At 36.0% G+C, this 19,963-nt stretch overlaps 1 protein-coding gene across 1 annotated transcript in view; it reads right to left on the reverse strand.

The window, feature by feature from the left end:
- Positions 1–1,207: 1,207 nt before the first annotated feature.
- The window catches only part of LOC129271927 (uncharacterized), a 31,907-nt gene continuing 13,151 nt past the window's right edge, over positions 1,208–19,963 (reverse strand). Inside the window, exons 6-10 of the mRNA XM_064107050.1 lie at positions 17,006–17,165; positions 13,791–13,858; positions 12,470–12,553; positions 8,693–8,783; positions 1,208–4,800 (exon numbers count right to left, since the gene is read on the reverse strand). Coding sequence (XP_063963120.1) covers positions 4,609–4,800; positions 8,693–8,783; positions 12,470–12,553; positions 13,791–13,858; positions 17,006–17,165 — 595 coding nt within the window. The 3' untranslated portion in view covers positions 1,208–4,608. The remainder of the gene's footprint in view (positions 4,801–8,692; positions 8,784–12,469; positions 12,554–13,790; positions 13,859–17,005; positions 17,166–19,963) is intronic.

Here is a 19,963-nt window from a genome sequence, read left to right on the forward strand (position 1 = left end):
TTTTCCAAAGCTTTTTTTTTAAAGACTAGCCAATCGTGTCTAGGGTATGTTTTTTCCCCAAGCATTTTCCCCGGGGTCATATTCTAGCTACAACTTGTTTAGGAGCCAAAATGTGTAAACAAAGCTCGCGAAAAACTCATTTAGGGGGTTATTTTCACACAGAGAAAAAAACTCGTTTAGGGGGGTGTTTGGAAATAATTTGGTTACGCATGTGTACAGCAATACATTTGACTGCCCCCCCCCCGGGGGGGGGGGGCGTAGTCTTGAGTTTCTTTTAATAGAATTCCAGTGTTACGGTGAAAATATGTCCCTCAGTTATTTTCATCTTGTTTGTAGCTCCGAATCTTGCATCATTAGCGAGTTTTTGCAACCGTGACGCAGAACGGATCAAGAACACAGTAAATGTATTAAAATGCCAATCAAATGGCAATGAACAGCTGGGAAGTCTTTGTCGAAAACTGGTGGACCGGAACACCAGTTTCGTCCTAAGTTTTGGAGCTGACAACGAATTGCAAATTTGTTGTTTGACCAGTCCAGAACGAAGCTGCTGCTTTGATTCACAAATTTTCAACAAAGACTTCTTGGTCGCTCATTGTCATGAGGGGCATTTGATAATAGATTTTCTATGTTCTTGAAAGCGTTTTGTGTCGCAGTGTGAAAACACCCTAATTTTCATATTCCATCCACTTTTCAACGTGTTTCTCTTTCTTTTCTCTCACTTCTCTTCTCTCTCTCCTTTCTTCCTCCACCTTCCTACTCTCCCTTTTTGCTCTCTCTTTCTTCTCTCCTCTCTTTTCTTTCTCCCTTCTTCTAATTCCTCACCCTTCCTTTGTCTTGCTGTCTTTCCCTCTTTCTTTCTCCAATCAAATATCCCTTCTCAAATCCTGATCTCATCTCTTCTATGTCATTTCATTTAATAAAATCATTACTTAAATTGCTGGAAAATTTAAGATTTATCTAAATTTCATTTACTTATTTATTCATTTGATTTATTATCTTATTTTTTATTTATTTCATTTTTATATTTCATTATTATTATTATTTATTTATTTTTTGTTGGGGGGGGGGGGGTGGGCTATAGCTAGAACTCTAAATTCTAACATTTTAAAATAATATTTCCATCCAAACCTGAACCTTACTTAACAGAACATGCGCTTTCTGAAAACAATCTACATGTATATTCAGCACCACAAACATATGATAATACTTGTAATTTATACATCTTCTCAGGCATTTTAATGACATTCTTTTAATACAAAAAATATTCCAAGACATAGACAAATCATTTGATTCTTGATTGAGCAGACTGCCAGAAGGCAAGATAGGAAAATATCTTGACCCAATCCAGATATAGATAGAGTACCAATATCTAAATACTGTTGCATTTAATGTGACAGTATTTCTAATAAATTTGATTAAATTGTGGTACAAATTTACACAAAAAGTGTTTGTTAATAAGTTAACAGTAAGAAAATTAAAACAGCATCTGTATTTCACAAATTTAGCTATTGAAACAAAATACCTTTGGGGTGATATATGGCCTGCCATATTCTAGTTGACATATAAATAGACATGACTTCATTGGTTCAAGAATGAGATCAGTCAAGGAACATAGATAACCAAAGTCTGAGGAAAACACTGTTGCAATCAGAATTTCACCATAAATGGTTTGAAGCAATTATCCGAAAGCATGTCAATGTAGTCTTGGTCCTTGGTCACAAAGACATGATTCACCACTTCTATGAGTTAGTTTGTAATTTATGCATTTGTTCTAAGGTTTTGGACAATCTACATAGATTGAAAGAATTCATGCGGTTTATTCACAACTTGAGAACAAGCTAATCATAATCAAAATTTAGCAGACAGTATGAAAATGATGACCATTGGTTAAGGTGATGGGACTAACTACCATTTCGAGGCGATTTGGGAATTTTGAATGCTGCTACCATTCTGAAAAGCTGAATAAAAATTATGTTGAGATGAATTACAATATTGAATAAGGAATCCCAATCTTCAAGTAAGAAATTGTTAATAACATTTGATAAAGCTGGTATTGTTATCAAATATAAAATCATGCTTTTGATTTAGGCCATAAATAATGTTAGTAGCACTTACGGCTCGGGTACTAATCCCAGCTTGTGTTGCCGGACGTCAGAATCCAAGGCATTTCTGCCTAATTTCACGAAATTGGCTGGAACTATCTTTGGTAACATGACTGGGTTTCGACAAATCACCCATTCAGATCATTATGATGAGGGCATACAATACACTTTCACATTGCACATTCCCCGGACATGATCAATGTGTTATAGCTGTTTTAATACTTGAGAGATCAGTGAACAGCAGAAACATCTTGTTTCGTTAATCATGTGATCCAATTTCTCCATTCAGATAGCAACATTCTAGGTATGTGAAATAGGTAAACTGCTGATTCGTCTATTACCAACTCGTCCACTCATCATTATGTAATCATAATGTTAAATTATTTATTATATGTTACAAGTAAGTAACGAGTCTGTAGAGTGTGATGGGGTGTGTGTGTGGGTTTGGGTGCTTCTGTGTGTTTCTGATGAATCTGCTGACGGCACAGAGGGTTAAATTGGGATTTTTAAAGATTTATTTCTTGTATATTTTGCATATCATGTACTTTATAATTTGTATGTATCTTGATTAACAGGGCCCGATTGCAAACCAGCTTTTTATCATTGTTAATGATTTTTATCGTGTATAGCTGAATTGGTTACCCTGTACAATGATGTGAAATAAATAAATAAATCACATGGTCTACCTTCATTTAGTCTAATACCATTCCGTCCATCAACATTTCGTCTAACAACCATTTGGTCCAATAACCATTTGGTCCAATAATCACTTCGTCTAATCACCAGTTCATCTATGACCATTTTGTCTAATAACCAGTTGGTCTAATACCCATTCTCTTTTCATTCATTTCACCCAATAAACACTTATCCAATTAGACCAAACAGTTTATGGACTAAATGGCTATTGGACCAACTGGTTATTAGACGAAATGGTGAGTGGACGAAATGGCAATTAGACCATGTGGATAGTGGACGGATTGATGATAGACCAAATTGGTAATTAGAAGTATTGGCATTAGACCAATTGGAAATAATGGAATATATTAAATCAAAATTAATAATAATATATACCAATTATGAAGGGCCCAATTATCTTGTTGCCTATTCAATGGCGCACTATATATTACCCCAGCTGTTAGTAGCTCCAGCTACTAAAAGGCTCTTGGTGCATTCAATGAATTAATCCTGCCGTGTATCCACTCACCTCGCCTGGGTTGAGTGCAGCACAATGTGGGTAAATTTCTTGCTGAAGGAAAACACGCCATGGCTGGGATTTGAACACACGTCCCTCTGACTGGAAGACGAGAATTGTACCCCTCAACATTACTTAATTTACCTGCAAAATACATAGAATCGCATGTATTCTTTCGATGCAGATGAGATGTTGGGTGAAATACAACCCCCCCCCCAAAAAAAAAATACATGGAAAAACATTCCACTATTTGAAATTGTATTAGTTTACCATATTATTCAAAGCCATTTCCTTTTGCTCAATCAACTTTAAAAGAACAATTGAAAAATTCAGTTGTTTTGAAATTTCCTTACAGGTATTCTCCTAATTTATAATGCAATAAATTATGTGTTTATCAACTTGATAATGCTTTCTCCTCATATAACACTTCAACCTCCTCCATCTTTCTACTGGAGTCTATTCCACCTGCCTGAGCTAAACCCTTGATTTCACTCAATGTGATCTTTCATTGGACTTCAGAGTAAGCTTTAACTGGTCGCATGATGACGCCACAAGCAAAAGAGAGTGAGCAGAAATCTTCAATCACCCTGCCTTTTAAGTCTATCCAGTATCGACAGTGGATATCCCACTTTGGTCCATTAAGATCAGCTCTAGGCCAGATGGCAAGCAGCAACCCTCAGTAAACCTGTTGTTCAAGTCTGTCACATTTGTCACAGGCCTCCTCTCTGTTGTTCTAAAGATTGGCGCAGAACAGAACAGGTCTCTTCTGTAGCTTTCTAAGTGTATAGAAAATCTGGGTCAAAGTGCTATTCAGCATCCCTCAGTCTATTTGGTGTTCTAGTCTGCTGCATCTGTCACAAGCCTTCTCTGTTGATCTAAAGCTTGGCAATCCCTGATCCAAACTGATCTGCTTTCTTTGGAAGCTCTATGGAGGCAACTCTCAGTTTACTAGTTGTTGCTCCAGTCATTTGGCAGCTCTGAGAATACATGTACTCTAGGGCCAAGACTCCGTTCTGCAACACACAGTCTCCTCATTGCTCAAGTCTGTTGCATCAGTCAGACGGCTTCTCTCAGTTGTTTCCAATCTTGTCAATCTTGGACCAGAACTGGACAGCTCTCTTTTGCAGCTCTGAGAATACTCCAGAGCAAAGACACTGTTCTGCAAATCTCAGTCTATTTGTTACTCCCGTCTGTTACATGGGCCAGAAGCCTTCTCTCTGCTGTTGTCTAGCTTGGCGATTCTGGATCGGAACTGTATTTCCCTCTTTGGACCTTTGAGGACACATCCAACCCGAGATGCTGTTCAGTGAACCCTCAGTCAACCTGTTGCTCAAGTCTGTTGCATCGGTCAGAGGCCTTCTCTCTGTTGTTCTCAAGCTTGGCAATCCTGGATCCAAACTGAATCGCCCTCTTTGGTAGCTTTGAAGATGCGCCCAGGCCAAGACGCTGGGCTGCAACTCTCAGAAGAAGCTTCTCACCAACCCCTCTTGGAAGATTTAAATCAGCCTGTAATGGTAAGATGGACAAAAAAAATGCATATTCATCGATAGAACCCTTCACTTTAACATGACACACTGTATCTACTTTTTATTGTAGTATGACATTAAAGAGGAATCCAAACATTGGTCATAAAATGTTGAGTGAGAGAAAAACAAATAAGTAAAACTAAATGGTGAAAGTTTGAAAGAAATCAGACAAGAAATATAAAGAACATTATTGGTGTTTAAAATTGACTCCTAAATTGGCAACTGACTTTGTACATGAAATCATGTTTTTGAGCAATTTTGGTCTGACATGCACTTTCATAATGTTGCATAATTTATAATTATGTATCCAACCTCACAATAGGTTGAAAGAAGTTTGCACAACGGATTTATCATGAAAAATACTAAAGGGGCTGAAACGCCCCCATCCCCAGGCAAGTAACACAGTAGGCTAAATTCTCAAGAGGTTAATCATTACAATTACTTGATTTGTGTAAAGAAACAATTATCATCTCTCAATTTCAAATATTTTACAACTAATTACAAATAATAAAAAAATAATTCATTTGAAAATAATTTACAACTTATTTCAAATAATTTTCAAACAATTCTAAATAATCATAAATAGTTTAAATTTCAATAATTTGCAACTTTTAGTTGGACATACCTTGAAGTACATGTATAGACAGGGTGTGAATGGAATTTCAAATTTCAATAATTTACAACTAATTTCAAATATTTTCAAATAATATCAAAAATTTAAAATAATCGCAATGATTTCAAATAATTTTGGTGATTTGCAACTTTTAGTTGGACATAAATCTAAGTATTTACAGGTTTGAATGAAATTTCAAATTTCAATAATTTACAACTAATTTCAAACATTTTCAAATAATTTCAATTAATTCAAAATAATCACAAATGATTTCAAGAAATTAAAAAAATTGTCAAATAAATTCAAAAAAAATTAGACTATTTCAAATAGTAAAGTCAAAAAGGGGCCTAAGCTTTCGATCCTAGCAGAATCTTCGTCGGAGGCAAAATGACAAACATATAAAGTGGAACAACCATAATATAGACCACAAACAAGCTACAGCAACACTAGAAACAAGGAGACAAATGGGGCATTAGTGAGTAGAGAAGACCAATCAGGTTAGTGAAGGGGATGAAAGAAAAGGAGTAGGCAGACACAAAGGGAAGTTAGTGTAAGTAAGGCCAAGAGGGATTAAGATAATGAGGCAGGCAACATCAAACAGGATCTGGAACAAAACAGTGATAGAGGGATGAATAACTAGAGAATTAGTGAGAGGTGGGTCAAACAGGTTACAAAGAAAGGCTTAATAAACTGGTGCATACATGTAAGAGGGGGGGGGGGGGGAAAGAAGAAAAAGAATGGGGAACAACTGATAATGTGCAAAAGACATATAAGTATATATGATAAAGCATTAAACCAACTAAGAGAAGAAGGTAAGTGTAAATATGTATCTATAAGTGATATGTATATAAATATATCCAAAAAAGAAATGTATATGAAAAAATATATAAATATATACACATATGGTGTAACTGATATGGTAATCCGCTAGGTGTGATGGGAAAAAACATAAGACTATATAGTAGGAAAGAAAAAAAATCTGTATATGTGAAAAAGAGGAAGCAAATTGCCTAAAAAGGTAAAAGCAAATATAGAAGAGAGGGGGTGTATTATGAAGAAACCATAGTATACATGTAAATAAGCAAATGTGGTAAATCTAAAAGAGGTGAGTGGAGAAAAAACAAATATATATTTATCACTTGATAAAGAGTTGCAGCGGCACTCGAAAGCTCGTGAACTTGTAAGCTAGTGAACACTTTTTGCGAGAGTGATCACGAATTTCCTAGAAAGCCAGTGAACACTTTTTGCGAGAGTGATCACGAATTTCCTTGTTGACCATAGTAGATTGCGAGACAAATGAATACCCTCTAGCGATTATATATATATATATATAATAATTATTATATCGCCTGAATAAGGAAGGAAAAATTGGAGCTGAGCTTGTATGAGATATGGGAGGAAAGTAGAGTAAGAAACTATAATGTAACTATTCAAAAGAGCTGAGGGGAAAAATTATATGTATATATAAATTGAAAGTGGATAGGAAAGAAAAATCAGTTGTTCCCCTCTTGGATGTTCAGGCCATGAGGTTGGGTGGTGCGAAGTCGTCTCATCCAGAGCTTCTCCCTGCTAGTACGGACTGAGTCAGGACGGGTACCTAAAGATTCGATGCCCTGTAGCATCATGTCAGTGATGGAGTGGTTGGGGAGGTTAAAATGGCGGCCAACTGGAGTGTCCAGCTTTGCTGTGTTGACGGTGGATCTGTGCCCGTAGAATCGTTTCTTGAGTGTGCTACAGGGCATCGAATCTTTAGGTACCCGTCCTGACTCAGTCCGTACTAGCAGGGAGAAGCTCTGGATGAGACGACTTCGCACCACCCAACCTCATGGCCTGAACATCCAAGAGGGGAACGACTGATTTTTCTTTCCTATCCACTTTCAATTTATATGTACATATAATTTTTCCCCTCAGCTCTTTTGAATAGTTACATTATAGTTTCTTACTCTACTTTCCTCCCATATCTCATACAAGCTCAGCTCCAATTTTTCCTTCCTTATTCAGGCGATATAATAATTATTATATATATATATATATAATCGCTAGAGGGTATTCATTTGTCTCGCAATCTACTATGGTCAACAAGGAAATTCGTGATCACTCTCGCAAAAAGTGTTCACTGGCTTTCTAGGAAATTCGTGATCACTCTCGCAAAAAGTGTTCACTAGCTTACAAGTTCACGAGCTTTCGAGTGCCGCTGCAACTCTTTATCAAGTGATAAATATATATTTGTTTTTTCTCCACTCACCTCTTTTAGATTTACCACATTTGCTTATTTACATGTATACTATGGTTTCTTCATAATACACCCCCTCTCTTCTATATTTGCTTTTACCTTTTTAGGCAATTTGCTTCCTCTTTTTCACATATACAGATTTTTTTTCTTTCCTACTATATAGTCTTATGTTTTTTCCCATCACACCTAGCGGATTACCATATCAGTTACACCATATGTGTATATATTTATATATTTTTTCATATACATTTCTTTTTTGGATATATTTATATACATATCACTTATAGATACATATTTACACTTACCTTCTTCTCTTAGTTGGTTTAATGCTTTATCATATATACTTATATGTCTTTTGCACATTATCAGTTGTTCCCCATTCTTTTTCTTCTTTCCCCCCCCCCCCCCCTCTTACATGTATGCACCAGTTTATTAAGCCTTTCTTTGTAACCTGTTTGACCCACCTCTCACTAATTCTCTAGTTATTCATCCCTCTATCACTGTTTTGTTCCAGATCCTGTTTGATGTTGCCTGCCTCATTATCTTAATCCCTCTTGGCCTTACTTACACTAACTTCCCTTTGTGTCTGCCTACTCCTTTTCTTTCATCCCCTTCACTAACCTGATTGGTCTTCTCTACTCACTAATGCCCCTTTTGTCTCCTTGTTTCTAGTGTTGCTGTAGCTTGTTTGTGGTCTATATTATGGTTGTTCCACTTTATATGTTTGTCATTTTGCCTCCGACGAAGATTCTGCTAGGATCGAAAGCTTAGGCCCCTTTTTGACTTTATAATTTACTCCATTGGCTCTCTTTTATTAGATAAGCAGTTTTCAGCAGCTTCTTTTTGCCATATTTCAAATAGTCATGAATAATTTCAAATAATTTCAGACTATTTCAAATAGTCACAAATGAATTTCAAATAATTTTTAAAAATTGTCTAAAAATTGTCTAATAATTTCAAATAAATTCAAATAATCATAAATGAATTCAAATAATTTCAATAACTTGCAACTTCAGTTGGACATACCTTGAGGTTAATAGGAAGACTGTTGAGAAAGGAGACAACGTCTTCATCTAGGTAGGGTAGCCGAGACTCTCTTCCATGATCAGATATTACTCTACAGAAAGTACAGAAGATTTGAAATGAGAAAATTAAATTATTTATTTACTTATTCATTTATTTATTTATCTATCTATTTCTGATACTTTGTCAGGGTAGCCCATTCACCAATAAGCAATGATCTTCCATGGTGCCCTGAATAATAATAAACATATTGCATACATTATGCATACAAAATGCATAATGTATGTACAGAACGGTTTGACATTGAAATTCATAGTTAAAGTTGAAACTAAACGTACAAACAGATCAATGATAGACTTAGCACAAGCGAAGCGCAAACGAAAATGGGCACCTTCAAATAAATACTTCAAAAGAAAAAAGAAAGCTACTTAATACAACTAATGTCAAGGTGGCAATTCAAAATGCAAAGAGCATTTTTAGCATATTTTGAAGATAAAATATCAAAGCTGAGATGAAATATGCATGGATAGTCAATAAACATATACAATCCCCCAAACCAAACAACAAAATGGAATATGTTGTATAGGTTATAAACAGCAAGATGAGAAAATTCAACATGGCCTTTGAATATAATCAGACGATGGTATTGGTAGTATCATTTTCAAACATCAGCTTAGATCTTCACTTCTCAAATAATAATAATGGAAATTACAATGAAAGAAATTCAGGTTTGTCTTTTAAAACTATAGTACAGCATTTTAAAGTGACAAAATCAATGCTTTATCTGATCTAATAAGGAAACAGAGTAGCTTGTACAAGAACCTGAACTTAACATGGAACGCTCATCAATGCTGTATAATTATGATCACACTTTTATGAAAAAATAAAGATTATTGACATGGATTTAACAACTTTTAAACAAACTTTCATGTTAAACAGAGATTTTCTAAAAAGTAGGCACATTATTAAACCATTTGACTTCATGATTTTAAATCAAAGTGTTTTTTATAGAAAGAATATTGATTTTGAAAGTGATTTCTAAGAGGGGTCTCAAAGTTATTTTTTTTAAATATCTCCAACGGAAACGGACCCTCCCTGCAAACAATAAAGGTATGAAAAAAATGGAGGAGCATAAAGATTAAATTGTAATAGACAAGGAACACAATCACAAGTGAGCTTAATGAAGTCTGTGTAAATATATATTTTTCTGGTTTTTATTGATTTAAAGAGAACAAATTTCAAATGAATTATCAAAAAAAGGAAGAAAAAAAAAAACAAAGCAAAAAAAAAATGATGTTGATGTGTATCTTTGGGAATAGGGGCAATAGAAGAATCCAACTTGCAGATAAGAAAGACTACTAACACAGGAAGTTATGACACATTCGAACAACTAGAGGTGATTTACGAGCTGACACTAAACCATGAACACGTGTCAATAGCCCACATTCTTAACATTACTCCCGAGACACGTTAGACCTCATTACACTTCACACAGTGACTCCGCACATGATCCCGTCATACAAGTAAACAAGTCGGCCATTAGGGACTCCCCACAATTGTCTCTGAACATACATAGATGTCTCAAAAAGGCAATAAAAATAAACAATGCTCTTATAAAAGTCACTGCTTGTGAAAAGGGGGGGGTGGATCCCATTAGTAATAGCAAGAGGATTGGTGAATACACGGATCATGTGGTTAATGAACTAACACAACACAGGTGTCTGGTGTAACTTAAGGGTCGTAAACTGTAACCAGGTCAGAAATTTGTGAAATACAATGCTGCCCTCTTGAGTCTGATAAATAATAAATACTATTCCATTGGGCCACATTGGGCCACAGGCGTGCGCCTGTAATCCAAGCTGTGGGGAAGTTACAAATTGATGCAGAGGTTCGAGGTTCGAGCCCTGGTCACGTCTTTCGGATGGTGATGTTAAAGGTCAGTCCCAGACGTAAATAATCATATCTGATTGATACACGTCTGACAAAACTCAAATACACACACACATATTCCATTGGGCGCACCTGCTCTATATCTGTCTGAAAGAGGATGACAAGAATTACACACGAGTACTGGTATACATGTATATCAAATCACTTCTACTTATCGATTTTTTTTTTCCAACACTGCCTTCTCTTAGATAAGTGAAGTTTCACCTTTCAGTGTTTGAAAGTTAAGTAATGTATTTAATATTTTTCCCCTGGCTGCTATTCATCTACGCTTCTTGTGTATGATAGCTGGCCACTGCATTCAAATTTCTATTATCTATAGTTATTATCATGTAACTGTCACATTTGTAATTTGATCAATAAGTTTGTATGTTTTATGTATTAAATCCTTATTGATATTTTTTTCATTATCATTAACAATAAATGAAGAAACACCTGCTGAAAAAATAATCTGATTAACAAAAGAGAATGAAATATATCTCCCATCCAAGTGATTTAACATAAATATTAAGTCCTCCCCCAATGGTCTGACTAGTCAAATGGAATAGTATACAAATAGCGAATAGGCATGAGTGCGATGGTGCGAGATTTCGCATGAGGTGAAAAAAAGATGCTCTATTCAACGAGGCGTTAGCCGAGTTGAATAGAGTGTTTCTTTCTTTCACCGAATGCGAAATCTCGCACCATTGCACGAATAAGAATATTCGCTATTTGTGTTGTACAACGCCTCGGAGTTTAGCGAATTTATGAAAAAACAAAGAGTTTTTCCTGCAGTAATCTATGAAAAGGGAGCAAAAATATGAAAAGCGAAAAGCAAAATCCCACAAGCGAACACCTCGGGCATGCATTGCGCATTTAGCCAGCAGGCTATACGCGTATTGCACCTGCATTTTTACTGAGCGCAATGAATTGAATCGTATTGTGACGTCACCTCCTAAAGCCGTGCAACGGTACATTTTGGACGGTACATTTTGGATGGTACGTCTTTTGTGCAACGGTACGAATGTTTGACATTCAGCCTCCCATTTGCTCGCGTACAACAAGCTAAGTAGGCGTTGTACAATTGTTTTTATTTCATCTATACAGGCTTTCTGTAAAGGGGGGAGGGGGCATTCTGTGCCTATAGAAATGGATAACTTTAACTCCTTTCAATCCGTTAAAAATAGAAATTACTGCATACCACATGTATTACTTAAAGGGGTACTTTTTATTATATCTAAACAAATAGCGTAAAATTCACCGCGCAAAATGCTGAAAACTTCATCAAACTCTGAAAACAAATAACGAATACATATATTTGTTTTTTAATTTAGCAATATTTTGTGAAAACAGTTATATACATGTTGTCATGAATATGCATTAGGTGGGCTGAAGATGTCCTGTCATGCCTCACATTTTTCTATTTCTTACGTTATTACATGAAATCATAATTATTGCATATTTTCATAAATGCATGTACATGTATGATATGTCTTCCTTACAATAAAAGAAGTTGCAGCAATGAATATCTAATGCAATAAATTTGTTTCCAATCCATTTTTTTTTAATTCTTGGGGGACGAAATTTGAATGAACATAATGTTGTATACTTTAATACAAAAGAACAAGTGGGGATATGACATCATCAGTTTGCTTATTGTCATGAAGATATGCATCGAACCTGTTTCACCGAAACAATGCAATGCTTTAAAAAGTAAAAACTCCAAGGAGTAAAAACTCCTTGTCCGATTTTAATGCCATTTTCAGTGTTTAGTTTGTCAGATTTTACCACACTATTCATTAAAATCATATCATTTTCAGCCTGGAGTACTCCTAGCTGAATGTCAATACTAACCTGTCATCTCTACCAAGATTACGAGCAGAGATGCGATCCACCTCCATCTTAATTTCTTCTAAGAGACCACGCCAACCTTCTGACCTGAAGGATAAAAAAAAGAAACGGCCATTATTGCTAACCCATGCATTCAATAACTGCATGTACATTAATACATATTCCAATTGAACATCACCATCAACATCATTATTTGAATAATAATAATAAAGTAGTATTTGTAAAGTGCACATATCCACCTAGTTAGGTGCTCCTATATTACCCCGGCTAAGCTAGTCTACCCATTCCGGTGCTCACAGCTTTTTGAGGAATTACTTCCTGCTGGTACCCATTTACCTAGCCTGGGTTGAGTGCAGTGTGATGTGGGTAAATTTCTTGCAGAAGGAAAACACGCCATGGCTGGGAATTGAACCAATGTCCCTCAGATTGAAAGATGAGAATATTAACCACTAGACCACGATGTCCCACAATGGAATAGCATGGTGTAGCGATCCCCGCACAGCTGCCTTTATATGCTATAAAGGTACTTCCATCAGTGGGTCATCAGTCATTTATCAGTTAACCAATTTGTGAGTGCCCAGGGGACCATTTCATCAACATGTTTCTTTTGACAAGTTGTCAGATCTGACAAATTTCCTTGATTCTGATTGGCTGAGACGCACTGTTACTATGGTAACTGTCAGATGAAACAGGACTTGAAACGCTCCCAGGCCTTGTCCCTGGATCTCTCTCCATTCCAAGGGTGCTTCCAAGAGCAGCTTTTGACTTTGGGGTGTTGCAAGAAACTCGCAATGGATCGTAATTCAATTTAAGGTCCCAACATCAAATGAAAGTCATGCATTTCATTGCAAAATTGCAAGTTATACATGTAGATAAGAGATAAGTCATTATAACTTTAAAAAATACAGTCTAGACCCTTTGCTTATCACCAACATCATCATGATCATGATCACCATCATCATCATGATCATGATCACCATCATCATCACCATCCTCATCATCATGATCATCATTATCATCATAATCATAATTCTTATCACAATCACAATCATTGTCATGATTACAATCATCATCACCATAATATTATTCATCATTATCATTAGGCACCATCATCACCATAATCAACATTGTTGTTGTCGTCGTCATCACTGTCATCATCAAAACCACCATCACCAACACCACCACCATCATCATCATCTTCACATGGTATACATCTTCCAGTTATTTACAATTAAGATTTGAACCCAGAACTTTCAAACTTGAAGACCAAGGCTTAGCCAATAGAGCTTTAACACCCCTTCAAATGATTTTTTAACAAACTTACTTGAACTTTGATCTGTGTCTTGAGTAACCAGCTAGCTGCTCATCAGCACCCATGCCTACCAACACAACCTACATGTATGGACAAGGTTTAGAAAATATTGATAAATTAATGAAATTAATATTACAAATACACTCTATCTTATCTACATGTTCATAAGTGTGTTGGCTCAGTTGTTAGAGCATCCATCGTGTCAGGTAAAAACAAATCTTTAAGAAGATGGGTGTCGCTGCTACACTGTTTGGCACTCAACGAGTTAAGGATAGAGCAATGTCGATCTGGCGCTGCACAGTGGCTGCTGGGTGCACAATCAATCGGGCAAGTGAATTTTCAGAGTCTTTATATTTCGGATTTCTATTTCGAATAATAGAACATGGATTTCATTTTTTTTTCATTTTCATTTTCACAAGATTGTGACACATGTAGCTATACAAGATTTCTGTTCTACCTGAAAAAAAATAAAATGCTTGCTCTACTATTATAAACTTTTTTCTTCATTTTTACCCCCAACAATATAAACACACAGGTAAACTTCTGGCACACAAGGACACTGGACATATGTTCTGCACCTGGGTAAATTTCCAATTAACGTTATACATACAATGACTGCCAAAGCAAGCAGAGTATTAAACTTGAAGTGTCATTGCAGATAAGGGCTATCCCTATCTCATTAAATACAGTGCAGTGTACACGATTAAGCTTGAAGTGTTCCTTCGATGTGCCCAAAGAATTGATAAGTTGATAAGGGCCATCATTTTTTCCATGATTCCATGAATGTATCAAGCCCATGGAATGCCTTGAAGTGTCATTTTGATATGGGCTTTCCTCATTTCATTAACGTGATATTATGTACACTTTGATTGCCGTTAACAAAGTAAACAGGAGCGACTTTGACGTGTCACTTTGATGCGTCCCCAAAACCAATTACGGGTCATCATTTTTTCATTAATATTACACACAATGACTGGCAAAGCAAGCAGAGTATTTAAACTTGAAGCATTATTGTGATAAGGGCTATCCTTATCTCATAGATATATCAGGTACAGATAGACAGCAAAGCAAATAAGAGTCACTTGGAAGTGTCACTTTGATGTCTCCCAAAGAACTGATAAGGGCTATCACCATTCTAGTCACTCATGTCATTCATCATGTTCAATGACTGCATTTATCATAGTAAGTCAACGTAACTTTGAAGTGTCATTTAATAAAACCCAGGAACTAACATATCCAGCTCATGATGCTATACATCAAATACAGCGACTGCATGAGGTAGCCTACCATATTTCCAATGCAATTTGAATTGTACTTTTCATGATTTGAGATGAACAAACTGTATTAAGGATGCTGTTGTTGTGGACATAAATGAAACGAGATGAAATCTTACTATAATTTAAGACTACTGTCTTGACACATGTGTCATAAAAGTCCTTTCACAGACCAGCATCTCAAAACAATTAGTGGACAAGTTCAGCAGGGGTTAATGGTTGCCTTTGCGATCCACAAGATGGAGTGAAACAAAGACAATGCAGCACCATCGAGCGCCAGAACGACCCAAGCCAATCTCGTGATCAAGTAGAGTTTAACATGGGATTTTGGTGCTTCTGCAGTCATGTACATGTACATGACCCGATCTTGTGTGTAATTTACATCCTGCGATTTCAGCCCAAAGTGTCGTAAATGAATGAAAAACTGACCAACGTTACTCACAGGACATGCACAAAATCCATGCTGTTTTTCTTGATTTACTCCAAAAGAATCAGGACGGACTTGGGTCTTTCTTGTACTCATTGTTCTCACGTATTCAATTTGAAACCTACTCTGGGATGACGTGATAAACTGAACCGGAATGTCTGATACCCCAGCGAGGGGGTCATTAAAGACAAAGAATGTTGGATGTTATCATCCCAGCGAGAGAACATAGTGTCATCTCATCATCATAAACATCAAATAATGTTGATGCAGAGAGTGCAACAATCTCATATAATAATTCCACATTGTTTGGAGGGGAAAAAAAGCTTTTTGAGGTCACTGCCTGATAAGCATACACATATTCAGGGCTCCACACTAACCCTTTTTTCTACTGGTCCAACCTGTTCATGTCGGACTAGTAAGGTACCCAGTTTTTCAATTTTTTACTGGTTCAAACCTTAAATTCACTGGTCCCTCAAAATAAAGAAAAACATGAATAAAGATTTGTTTATTTTGCTATCTTTTATTGCTTTTATTGCCCCCCCCCCTCCAAAAAAAAAACAGAACACACACACACACAACACAATTCATGAGAACCATTTCTCAATTTTGGAAAGCCATTTTTTAAGATGCCAAAGCCATTTTTATTATTAACTAAAGAGGAGAAAAGATCATTTATATTGATAATTTGATATATTTTTTACTGGTCATGTCAGACCAGTAAATCTGGCTATTTCTGAAAAGCTACTGGCCCGACAGCAATTTTTACTGGTCTGGGACCGTCGGACCGGTGCCAGTGTCACGCACTGACATATTCATTGCATTCTTTGAACATGAAAAAACCTGAATGTTGAATAACTTATTGGAAATAGAACTTAACAAAATATGCATGGATTTATGTACATGTATGAACACAGTTAATTCATGGGAAGCGTTTCAAGAGGAGTTTTGTCAGTAAATTTCACTGAAAATTATTATAAATACTGAAAATTATTATAAATACTGAAAATCATTATAATTATTAGAAATTCAACGATATCAAATAAAACCACACCCAAATATATATATATATATGTATTTTTGGATATATAAAGAACTTATTCAGTGAACCCAATAGGTCCTCTAGAAAATGATCTCAAAAGTTATAAAAACAACATACATTTCATGTACATGTACATGTATGCTGGAACTAATCTTCTAATCATATCCCCTAAGTACGTACATGTATAAACCTTTCGTGACCAGGGTCATTTGGCATAAAAGAATCATAACTTTGCCATCCAATGGTAACTTCCATGTAACTAACAATGACCTTTGACCTTGTGACCAAAGAATCTGATCAGAATATCTTTGCTTCCATGTATTAGCAAACCAAGTTTGAAACTGTCACTTCAAACATTTTTTTAATTGAATGCTGAAACAAAAAGAGACAGACGGACAGAACAGGACATCCCTGAAACATGCCACCGGAGACCCACCAAAGGTAGGTGGAGGAATAACAGATTCAGCAAGATTATCAAGAAGCATACCTTAGCAGGGCTGTTGTAGGATTCTTCAAGGCAGTTCGCTCTGTGAGGTCTGGGATTGATCAGTCTGCCTAGACCCCTGGCAGCAAACCAGATGGCGCAGCCGATGCTGTCGTCCAGGACAGTATCTTGAGGATAGATCAGATGGCACAAATGCTCAGACCTGCAGTGGAAAAAAGAGAATGGATAGACGATGATGATGAACAGGATTAGTATAGTGCCATTTATCTGTAAAAAACATTCAAAGACATTTGTAGTACGGGAAGGCGGGGTACATGTAAGTTGTGACACTTCTTGCATTTTGCATGTTAGAATTGATACGACTAATAATATTGTAGAAATAAGTACCTTGCCTTTAAATTTGATTCTTGGGAAATATTTTTCACCTAGACGGAACTTTCTACCCCCACACTGAATGTCATTGTGAACTTTGAAAAAAAACGATGTCAAATGGCTCAACTTGCCCCACCTTTTGGGGTAAGTTGAGTCACAAAACTATGTACAAAATGTATGCGGGAAGAACCAGCATGTCAATTTTTTATTTAAAGTCTTTTCACTTCCTAATTCTCGATAAATACTAACATCCTCTAAAAGCAAAACTGTCATATTAATTTGCTCCTTTCTGTCTGCATATCAATGGCTTTTTAAGGTTTGTTTATTTCTATTATACATTACCATATGAATTACCATGGCTCAACTTGCCCCATGTTGGCTGGCTCAAATTACCCCAGTCCAAACTTAATGCGATATTTTCACATCCACGCATTTCTTATGCATCAATCATGTAAAAGACTATGACAAGAATGAAGATCCATACCTGGACTAACAATATTGTTCTTATTTCTTTCTTATATTTAAAGACGTGTGTGGGTAAAAAGCACTGATCGTTTTCACACCCTTTTTTTACTTTTTTTGGCTGAACTTTGCATTTTTCCCTCTTAATAAGTAATTTTTGTTTCAAAGTTGAAAACAATGTGGTGGGGTTAAGGGTTAAGTAATGGGTCATCAATACATTACACCACCCCAATGTCTGACTCATTCATTTTTGGCCTGGGGGTGGTGGCTCAACTTGCCCCTATGCTCAACTTACCCCACCTTCCCCTACAGTCCATAAATGAAAAATGTTTGTGCAATTGGTGAAAAATGAATCACTATATTGTAATAAATATGCCTGTGAACAACACAGTGGCATTCTGTGTTTCACTGATTTTCAAGTCAACAGCTTCCATCTACGATACATGTTCATATCTGGAACATGTACACAATGAAAGTTTGATGCACCATGTACTATCTTTGCTAACAGTGTGTTGCCCCATGTACTACTAGCGCGACAACTAATACTATCATCCAGAAAAGTATCTTGAGGGTAAAGATTAGTAGGCATAACTGGTTGGACCTACAGCGATAAGTTTGTTGACTGTACGTTGTTGTACCTCTAGGCACACGGTATGAATAAGTGTCAATACAAACTGATTACCAATGCATGCACAATGTATAGTAAACAAAGGAATGATTTTTTGTTTGCCTAATTATTTCAAGATTAAGTGTTAAGCTGAAAAAGATATATAGTCTAGATGAGGAAAACTGACAGATCTGTACACGAAAGATCAAAGACAATCACAGGTTATCTTATATGTAACATACCACTCATCATTAGATGTAATCAGTAGGCAACTACATAGAAACACTCAAGGTGAATTTGATTGTATTGTTACTGTAATGAAATATTTATATTCTGTATCAGTGATTATCAATGACTTCATACATACATGTAGCCTGCCCTATTGAAATAAGAAAAAGAGGAGAAAGAAATGGTAAAAAAAGAGGAGGATAATGACGAAAGAGGAAGAAAGAAGAAGAGGAAGAAGAAGAGGAAGAAGAAGAAGAGGAAGAGAAAGAAGAAGAAAAAGAATGGGAAAAAGAGGAAGAAAAAAAAGAGGAAGAAGAGGAAGAAGAAAAAAAACAAGATGGAGACAAAGAAGAAGAAGAATAGGAAAAAGAGGAAGGAAGAAGAAGAATAGGGAGAAATGGAGGTGAAGAAGGAGAAGGAGGTGAAAAAGGAAAAGGAAGAGAAGAAAACAAAAAAGACGCAGAATAGGAGAACAAGTTGCACAAGCAATAGAACCCAAACGAGGAGAAGGAGAGGGAGAAGAAGGAAAAAGAGGAGAAGAAGGAAAAAGAGGAGAAGAAAAAAGAAAAAGGAGAAAGAGAAGAAGAATATGATGATAGTAATGGTGATGAAGATAGTGAGAAAGGGAAAGGAAGAGAGAAGAAAATGAAGGAAAAAAAACCCAAAACAGATTAGGAGAACAAGTTGCATAAGCAAAGAACCCAAGAGGAGGAGAATGATAAATAAAAGAAAGCAAAAAAAAAAGATGACAACTACAAAGAACAAGAAAGAAAAAAGAAAAGTATATTCCATACTATGCACTTTTATCCATACAATACTCCATTTTTGGCAGGAATCCTCCTCTCATACTTTCCACAACAATAGCTTGGGGAATCTTCATGGTAACGCCTTCCAGATGTTCAGGACATCTTTGGTTTGTTTCTGGCTCACGTCCAAATCCCTGAGGAATTGCGGTTACATCACATTCATGTGGCTTCTGCCAAATTTCAATATGTTCCGAGTTCTTAAAGGTCTAACAGTAGATTGTATTCAAGAATCCAACAACTTAACTGAATGGAAATGTACATGTATGTATTCTTCATTATTCATATCCATTACATGTTACTTTTTGCTCATTAGCAAGATAATTTGAAAATCATAAATCAAAATACACAGACTAGCCTTCTGTCACTTTTCGTTGGTATAAAGTTTGACTGATGTTAGTTGTGACTAAGTTTGGTCAATTATACTAGGTCTTATTACCTTATTCGTTATTAACCACATTATCAAACTATTAACAATTCAAAACGGATACAGAAAGTGCATTTGAATACAACGCTACTTGTACAATT

The sequence above is a fragment of the Lytechinus pictus genome, chromosome 11, assembly GCF_037042905.1.
Source record: "Lytechinus pictus isolate F3 Inbred chromosome 11, Lp3.0, whole genome shotgun sequence".
Classification (NCBI taxonomy): domain Eukaryota; kingdom Metazoa; phylum Echinodermata; class Echinoidea; order Temnopleuroida; family Toxopneustidae; genus Lytechinus; species Lytechinus pictus.